General features: G+C 42.6%; 1 protein-coding gene across 1 annotated transcript in view; it reads left to right on the top strand.

Moving 5' to 3' along the window:
• LOC310781623 (myc box-dependent-interacting protein 1-like) overlaps window positions 1-10,000 on the top strand; it is a gene marked incomplete at both ends in the record, with an annotated part of 24,206 nt that overhangs the window by 8,153 nt on the left and 6,053 nt on the right. The window contains 2 exons of the mRNA XM_083642225.1: window positions 43-118; window positions 8,611-8,666. Of these exons, the coding sequence (XP_083498351.1) occupies window positions 43-118; window positions 8,611-8,666 (132 nt within the window). The remainder of the gene's footprint in view (window positions 1-42; window positions 119-8,610; window positions 8,667-10,000) is intronic.

Here is a 10,000-nt window from a genome sequence, read left to right as displayed (position 1 = left end):
CTGTGTGTCTCTCTCTCTGTGTGTCTCTCTCTCTCTCTCCAGTCGTGTTGGGTTTTATGTCAGCACCTTCCAGAGTTTGGCTGGTTTCGAGGAGAAGTTCCACAAGGAAATGGCCCGGGTGAGACTCGCACAGACCTAATGGTGGATTTAAAGAGTAGCTACATATATATTATATGACTATAGATGGGTCACCGCAAGCTCCGCCAATTCTAACAAATGGTAGCAGCAAGTCTCCTAAATGGTCAACCATTGACTCAGACCTGCCGAAAGTCTCCTAAGTGGGCGTGTCCACTAGTGCTGCAACTATCGATTATTTTAGTAATCGAGTATTCTACCGAATAATCCATCGATTAATCGAGTAATCGGATAAGAACCCTTTTTTGTGTTTTCAAAGGCTTATTGTAAATATACACCAAAAAATAAGATAAATCTCTTCAAATAAACAACTACGGTACATTAGTTTCTTTCTTAGAAAAAACAACATTTTTATTTTTAAATTGCATAGAACTGGCAGTGGCACCATTCATCTTTTTCACCCGTCCTTACAAACCTGTCCATAGTACGCTGTGATCCGCTGAAAAAGAGGTGAAATAATAATTAATATTGATATTTATTAGGTAAGTTCATAACAAAACTGGAGAATGCGCATTTACACACCCTAGACCTGTTGCCTATTATTGACACATATATCAGAATAGCAAGATAACAGGTCAGGTGGTGTAATAATTGGAGCCTAAAATGCACCAATTAAATAGTTGTTTGCAATCATCATGAGAAGAGTCGACCGGTCTAGGGTGTGTAAATGTACATTCTCCACACACACACTCTTTCTCTCTCACACACACTCACTCTCTCTTTCTCTCTCACACACCAACAGGGTAGTGTGATCACACACACACACACACACACACAACGCTGTTAAATTAGCCGCTAACGTTAAAGTTAGGTTGAGCTTTGTATTTCTCACAGAAAACGGCAAGCCACATCAAAAAAATGCAGCGTGAATGCAGTTACTAATAGTCATATTGGCAACGTGGCAAGCCAGCAGCACAACTACTACTAGTCTTAATATCAAGTAGCAATCATTAGCATACATTTACATTAGCGTTGTGTATAGTTAACGTTACGTTAGTAACGTTACCTTGCTCCGCTCGACGTAGATGCGCTGGTGGATGCGTAGACTGGATGTTTACAGTTCAGGTGCTGAAGCATTGACGAGGTACTGTTGTGATATGCAACTATCGTCTTCACACCACTGAGTTTGTGTCCTTTTTCAGCGTGAAATGGTCCCACACTTAGTTTTGCTCGCTTTGTCGGCCCTGGTTCTTCCCTTCCCGGCTCCTCCTGTCTGCTTTCTCCGCCGCCTCGTTCCATTTTGCGGGGTCCGCTCGCTATAGCTGCTCTCTGGTCTGTCTGCGATCATGTGTCCTCACGTGTTTACACCGGAAGAGCGCTGTGCCACACTAGTAAGCGTCCGTGAGAAACACTCTAAATGCAGTGTCGAGGCGAATCATTTTGGCCTCGATCATTTTAATTATTCGAGTTATTTGAGGTACTCGAGGAATCGTGACAGCCCTAGTGTCCACGGAAAACCATGGACAAAACCCACGTGACAAAACGACAGTAGCTACTGGACAAACTGAGACAGTATTCACAATGACAGATGGAGGAAACTGTTGACTGGGCCAATGTTGACTGCAACAGTGGGGACTGCAGAAGAATCTGCAATATTTCAATTGATTGCAAAACTTCTAGTAAAACAAAAACAGAGGCTTGCATTACATGGGAGTTTCAGTGACTTTCATATTATCAGAATAATTTCAGATTATCCCATCTATTACTGCCTTAGTTTGAGGGTTGGTGTCTTTACTAGTCAGGCAGCACAAGCCAACTGATACTGCAGGACAACAAACACAACATAATGATTGTCTATGTCAGGGGTTCCCAACCTTTTTTGTGCCAAGGACTGGTAGATACATGGAAAAAAAAGTCGCGGACCGGTTGTCAATTTTAATGGTTTTAGTTACACATATATTTACTCACCAGGTGGCGACAAAGGATAAATAACAGCCTTTTGTGTTGTACTGTATGTAGCCTATACAGTATTTATGTTTTGTTTTTATTTTTATTTTTTATTTTACCTTTATTTAACCAGGAAAATCTCTTTTACAAGAGAGTCCTGGCCAAGACAGGCAGCAGCACAGTGACATGGTTCCGACATATATAACAAACAATTATAACAAATATGACAACATATAACAAAATAAAACACTAGGAAGCACAGTTAACATCATTCATAGCATCTGCAGGCAGAGTTGGACGTTTCAAAATCTATCATTAGCGATTTAAAAGCATTTAACGAGACCAGCTCTCTGAGAATCAGGCTGTTTTGTAGCTGGTTCCAGGAGGAAGGCGCAGCATACCTGAACGCCTTTTTCCCAAGCTCGGTACGCACTCTAGGGACAGATAGTAACAGAAGCTCCTGTGTGCGTAGACGGTAACCTCCTGATTCTTTTCGATCAATGTATGCCTGTAAATATGCTGGGAGTAGACCAAGGATAGCCTTGTAAATAAAGGTGTACCAGTGGTTGAGTCTGCGAGTGGACAATGCAGACCAACCCACCTGAGCATACAAGGTACAATGGTGAGTGAGAGCTCTCAGATTAGTAATGAATCTCAGTGCACCGTGATAGACAGTGTCAAGCGAGTGGAGGCATTGAGAAGATGCGTGCATATACAAAATGTCACCGTAATCCAATACAGACATAAAGGTGGCTGCAACCAACCTCTTTCTAGCCTCAAAAGAAAAACATGCCTTGTTTCTGAAGAAAAACCCCAGTTTCAACTTGAGTTTTTTAACAGGTTGGTGAATATGCGGCTTAAAAGAGAGAGAGTCATCAATCAGAATTCCCAGGTACTTGTATTGGGACACAGTCTCAATCTCAAAGCCCTGGAAAGAAGTGATATGGGGGGTGTTCACAGGCTTAGATTTTTTATTTGAGAACATCATAAGCTTAGTCTTATCAGCGTTCAAGACAAGTTTAAGATCACCCAAGGTACGTTGCACAACGTTAAAAGCCTCTTGTAAATGACAGAGAGCCTGGTTAGGGGTAGGGGCGGAGCAGTATAGAACTGTATCATCCGCATATAAATGAAATCTAGCATGGGGAACATTTTGACCAATACTGTTGATATAAATAATAAACAGTAAAGGTCCCAGGATCGAACCCTGTGGCACACCCTTGGATACATCAAGGGGGCTAGACGTGATGCCTTCTAACTGTACACACTGAGATCTGCCAGATAGGTAGTTCTCAAACCAGCAGACAGCTTTTCCTGATAGTCCTACACTGGTAAGTCTTTGCAATAGTATTGCGTGGTCCACTGTATCAAAGGCTTTGGAAAGGTCAATAAAAAGGGCTGCACAGTACTGCTTGTTGTCTAAAGATTCTATGAAATCATTAACTACCTTTAAGGCCGCTGTCACTGTGCTATGCTTTTTCCTAAACCCTGATTGAAAATCAGTTAAGATGTTGCTTGAAGACAAGAATTCCTTGAGCTGTTCACTTACAAGAGATTCTAGAACCTTCACCAGGGTGGACAACTTAGAAATGGGCCTGTAGTTATTTAGAACAGTAGGGTCTCCCCCTTTTAACAGGGGAAGAACAAAAGCAGATTTCCATATGTGGGGGATTTCACCTGTATCCAACGAAAGATTAAATAGTTGGGTCAAAGGTGAAGCAATAAAATCAGCCGCTAGCTTTAAAAAGTAGGGTTCAATTTTACCGGGGCCGGCCGATTTGCTAGAATCTAAAAGTTTAAAGTCCCTGGAAACCAGAAATATTTCTTTATTATTTAGCATTTTGAGTTCATCACATCACAGGACCCTATGTTAATAAGCCACCAGCCAAATTTGAACGATGATGAACGTCGCAAAGTATATAAATTTAGGTTTGACAGTCTGGCAAAAGTCATGAGAATCAATTACTTTTTAGAGTGTATTTTCTCCCGCGGACTGTGTGGGCGTGTCCCGTCTGCAGCAGGGACATTTCTCTCCTCCGAGAGAGAGAGAGAGCGCGAGAGAGAGGGGGGGAGGGAAACGGAGAAAGAGAGATCCAGTGCGTGTGTCGAACACACGGTGTGTGTGTGTGTGTGTGTGTGTGTGTGTGTGTGTGCGCGTGCGTGTGTGCGTGTGTTCGTTGCTCGGAGAGGGAGAGATGTTGCTGTTGCAGTGTGTGTGTGTGTGTGAGTAACCTCACGTCACCAGGCTGTGTGTCTCTCTCTGTGCTCTCTCTCACACTAGTCCCGAGAGAGAGAGAGAGAGAGAGAGAGAGAGAGAGAGAGCAGCATAGCGCTCGGCACAGAGTGGGAGGCAGACGGACACTGAGGGAGCGCTGTCACTGGGGGCAAAGAACGTACAAAAGGAGAAGGGCAGATTGCGCGCGTGTACAAAGGTTATATAGAGCTTATGACGTCATAAGCTCCTGCGTTTTAGCACCTCGCGCACTGCTGTCTTCAATGAGGAAGTATCTTGTAGAATCTTGTAGAAAAGTGTCGATTTTAAGGCTTTGGGTTGAAAGTAATGTATAATAATTTCTGAGGCAGACAATTACTAACATAAGACCCTAAATAACATAGTTAGAACGTTTTTGTGGATTTTGGTTTCCAGGGACTTTAAGGGCTTTACACACCTCTGGGGTTGTAAATGGGCTAAAAGAAAAGGCTTGATCTACTGCGACGTGACCATCAGAATTATAAGGGGAAGCTCCACAATCTCTATTAAGAGACTCAAACAGGGAGCCAGAGGCAATGAAGTGCTCATTAAAGCTGGCAAGCATTTCTTCCTTGCCCACAATTTTCAGTGACCCCTTCATAATGCAAGGCGGGAGCTCTATGCAGTTATTGTCATTAGTTAGGGACTTGATGGTCTTCCAGAATTTCAGTGGGTTATTCAAGTTGTTCGTTGTTTTAGCGAGAAAATGACTTGCCTTTGCATTTCTAACTGCAACTGTGAAGGCATTTCGCAGGCGCCTGAAAAGCAGCCAGTCTGACTCAAGACCAGATTTCCTAGCTTTATTCCAGGCTACATTGCGCTCATGGAGGGAGTTGGCTAACTCTGGCGAGAACCATGCATTATTTCTCCCTCTGACTCTATACTTCCTGAGAGGTGCGTGTTTGTCCACAATTTTATCAAAACCATCAGAAAAGAAATCCCAGGCATTTTCAACATCAGGAATGAAGTTGATTCGCTCCCAGTCAAAGTGAGACAGGTCTTGGAGAAACGCTTGCTCATTAAAATGTTTCATGTTACGCTTTGTAATAATGCGTGGCTTGGCTTTGGGGATTTTGGTATTTCTGACCGTGGCAACAACACAGTGGTCACTAATGTCGTTTGCAAAAACAGAAGCAGTTCTGTATTTATGGGGGGCATTGACTAGGATCAAATCAATCAAAGATGATTTGTCAGGGCATTTCATATTAGGTCTAGTGGGACTGTCAACAATCTGAAAGAGATTCATCGAATCACAGCAGGCTTTAAATTCATCAGATACTGAGTGTAGCCAGTTCCAATTAAAATCACCAATCAAAATAATTTCGTTAAAATCCAGACCTGATATGAGCTGCATTAAAGAGGGCAGAGCATCACTAACAGCTGAAGGTGTCCTATAGCAACCAACAACTGTGAGATGGAGAGATTTGGATACCCCCGCCCCTTTTGGGTCGATCCGTTCTGAAAACATTGTATCCCTCAATGCAAACATCAGAGTTACTAACAGATTTACTTAGCCAAGTTTCAGAAATAACGATTACGTCAGCAGCAGTTGATTGTGCCCAGATACGGATCATATCCATTTTAGCTAATAAACTACGTACATTCAAATTAGGGCTGCACGATATATCGTTTACACATCGACATTGCGATGTGCGCATGCGCGATAGTCACATCGCAGGACGTGCGATGTCAAAAGCAAATTAACTCGTCATGTTGCTTGATAAACTCTCACTTTAGGGGTAGCCTACTGAGTGAAATGCAGGCTCTCTCAAAGGAGAGAGACGCCCCGCTACTGTACTCACTCATTTAGTGCATAGCTTCAACACAACAAACATGCACAGAGACCTAAATTGAATTATCTTTTGCTTATGTTGCGTTGCTGACAGACAGTAGCCCGTCTGTAAACGATGTGGTTGCGGAGGCGGACTTGTCCACAGTTTGCAGCGCACTCGCATACAGCAGGCTGGCTGCTGTAACTCAACATGTCCGTGGAGTGGCGATATTTACTCTTGAAACACCAAAAAGCAAGACCGCAACTTATGACACGAAGGCTGATTACTGAGAAGTTGTCCGTGTTATCACTGTGGCTGTCTCTCCCCTTCAAGTCTCTGATGTTGCATCACATGATAGCAGTAACGTTACGGTAGAGTTAATCATACATAGCGACTTATTTACACAAAACATGTCAGTGAAAATAAAAAGAGAAGAGACATATCTGGGCAATTAAATGTATATTTATTACTTTTCACGAATGAATTGTTTGTCACCGGTCGGCTGCATGTGAATCCTCGTCTCTCTGTACTGCCAGCCTTGCGCTCAAAAACCGGAACTCCGCAGATGCGGAGTGTACCACTTGGTCGTTTCTGGAGGGGGTTTCCGGGGGGTCAGACCAAGTGTGTAAAGTGGCAGGGGTGTTTCATTGTTGATTTATTGAAACGTTAGAAGAACGAAAGAAGTTGAAAGCAGTGATTATAATCAATGAAATCTAATGTTTTTCTGCAAATAGCATCATTGGGAGGTAGATCCTGGCACTCAATATTAGGGGTGGGCAATATATCAATTGTATATCAATATTGTGATATGAGACTATATGGTCTTAGATGTTGGATATGGTAATATGGTGATACAGCATACATGTTGTCTTTCCCTGGTTTTAAAGGCTGCATTACACTAAGTGAAGTGTAGGCTAGTGACATTTTAAAGTAGAATGTCATAACTTACTCACTTTTTCATGTATGTAGCCTAAGTCATGGAAATCCATTGGTCAAAATGTGTATGCACCCTGATAGATGACGCTCTGAGGCCTACAGTATAGGCGACAGCCCAGTGGTTGAGAAACATTAAAATACCTAATTTCCCCTCCAAAATCAGATGGACTCCTCTACAAAATCATCCCAATCATTCTAGAAGTATTCTTTTCTTTAAAATAGAGCTATTCTGGTAATCTGGTGAAAATCTGTATTTTTTCATATCGCAATATATATCGCAGGGGCAGGGAATATCGCAATGTCAGTTTTTTCCAATATCGTGCAGCCCTAATTCAAATGGATAAAACCAAGACCAGTTCTCGATTTAAAATCAGCAGGGGTGTTAAAATCAAAAACAGGATTAGGGCCTGGATTGGGTTTCACATTTCCTGACATCAACAAGATTAAAAGAATTAGACATCTCTGCTTATGTGGTGTAGGCCTAGTGGGTAATTCTTTATTGGAGGGCCTGTTCAGCTCTGATACAAAATCACAAAGACACTCTAGTGAAATGGTAAAGTTGTCTTGTAGGGTCATAATACAGAGCATATGGTTCAAGTCCACATAGTCAGAGGAGAAGAACAGAGGTAGCAGATTGTTGCCTTGCGGGCAGACATAGGCACACGTTCCCTGGCAAACATCAGGAACCTGATTGGAGAGTAGACCTATTGTGGAGGAGTTATCGATCCCGTGAAGGCCATGCGGAGTTCCGTTTATGCCACATTGAGTATCCAGGGAGAGCAGTGCAGCAAGAAGTAGTAGCAACATTGTACTGCAGGGCTAGCCGAGGAGGCCAGCAGCCAGTGGCAGGGCTGGAGGAGGCAGGCAGCCAGGTGGAGACCAGCCGATGGCAGGGCTGGAGGAGGCAGGCAGCCAGGTGGAGACCAGCCAAATGCAGTGCTAGTGGAGGCTAGCTGCTACAGGGCTAGAGGGGGCTGGTAGCCTGATGGATGCTAGCTACTACAGAGCTAGAGGGTTCAGGAGAGGGTGCAGGCTCCAAAACAGTCCAGCATCAAACTAGGCCTCAAACAATACTGAGACAGACTGATACTAGAATGTCACAAAAAAATATCCCAGAGATCTCAAAGTGGGGAATTCTTGAAGATCTTACAAAACATCCCACATTCAAACCCTGTAAGAATAAAATATCTCACAAACAGTGACTTAAAACGATACAATTCCACAGACCTGACAAACAAAGGGTTGACATAGCTGCCATCTTGGATTCACTGAATGTTTGAACTACAAACATAAATAAACGTCAACTTGAAACTATGTTTGAACTACCACACACAGCCTATAATATTATAGCCTATGTTTATTTTATTTTTTTGACCGGCTCACGGCCCGGTACCAAATGCGTTGCGGCCCGGTACCGGTCCGCGGCCCGGTGGTTCGGGACCACTGGTCTATGTCATATAGAATAGTTTAAGATGACCTCTGATGTTAATTATTTGATGATGAGCATTACTGTACTTTTAGATTAAGATTTATAGTGTGTATTATTATTATTATTATTATTATTAATAATAATAATGGTATTCATGTAATGTGTAACCGCCCTCTCTCTCCCTCTTCCTCCCTCTCCAGTTGGATCAGGATCTGTATGATGTCGTGGAGAATTTGGAGGGAACAGAATTAGGCAGGTTAGTAAGAAGGAAAAAAATGCAACCTTAAAATTATAATCCATCATTCAAATGATGCACACAAAAAGCCTTTCTATTGCTGGCTGTCACATCCCTCTGAAGAAATATAAGCCCTGTTCCTGCTCGTGGATCAAATCAACATTTTAGAAAATGCTTCACTTGATTCAGTTCAGTTGATTCCCGTGCATTTAGGGATTAAGGACATTAAAGGATGTCTTGGGCCAGGAAATGTGTTCAGCTCACAGATGTCCAGTGACACGTTTAATACAAGCAACACAAATAAACGCACTAATAACATCACAAGGTTCTTATACAGCAGCACTATAATACTGGGACATTGTGTTAAAGTTGAGCCTTTCTGTGTTGTTAACATGTCTCAAAGTAACATAGATTCTGATACAGTCACTTTTTGTTCATTCTTCTCTGTGTTAAACATACAGTAGGCATACTGTCATTACAATTCTTATTCTGTGGCTAGGGTAAACACACATGTTGTATCCCTATGGTCTTTTCTTGGCGTGGGCTAAAAATAAATATTTAGAAAAATTATTGCAAATATTTGAACCTCTTGAGGGTACATACAATGTTACAGCTATTTTGTTCGCTTTTCGTTTTTTGAAAGTTTCCTGTTTCTCTGAGACAAAAGTATTTTGTTACAATTTGCGTATTCTACATTTTTTAACATTTAAATCAAGAATAAGTTAGTGTGGCTTCTGTAGTGATAGTGGATAAATGCAATACTACTGTACAGGCGTGGACTGCATAATCGGGCACGTCGGGCAAATGCCCGGTGGCCTGGCCTGGCCTGGCCTGATTTTTTTTTTTTTTTTTTTTTTTTTGTGCCCGCAGTCAGGCCACTCACTGAACAGCAGGCCAGGCGCCGCCTACTGGTTTACTAGTGGTTTTATTACTTTATTAGTTAGTCTGAACTGAAGTAATAATTACACTTCAGGGTTAAAGTGGGTGCATCTCATTGTAAAATTGGACTCGGCCCAAATTGGGCTTCAAACGGCCCAAATCTGGCTTCAAACGGCCCAAATTGGGCTTCAAACGGCCCAAATCTGGCTTCAAACGGCCCAAATTGGGCTTCAAACGGCCCAAATTTTTCGCTGGCGACCTTTGGTCGCCGGCACGCGCACTGGCCCGTATCGGCCTGGCCTGCTTGGTATCTAATGCCCGGCCTGAATTATGATCCCAGTCCGCCCCTGCTACTGTAGATTAGAAAAAATACTTTTAGGATTGCTGACACAGCAGCATCAACATCCAGTAACTTCAATTTCATATTTCCCGGATAATAAGACCAAACAGGCACTTACATGCAGACCTATCAAGAC

Source organism: Poromitra crassiceps (genome assembly GCF_964638095.1).
Source record: "Poromitra crassiceps genome assembly, chromosome: 8".
NCBI lineage: Eukaryota > Metazoa > Chordata > Actinopteri > Beryciformes > Melamphaidae > Poromitra > Poromitra crassiceps.
This window is presented reverse-complemented; position numbering and strand designations above follow the sequence as displayed.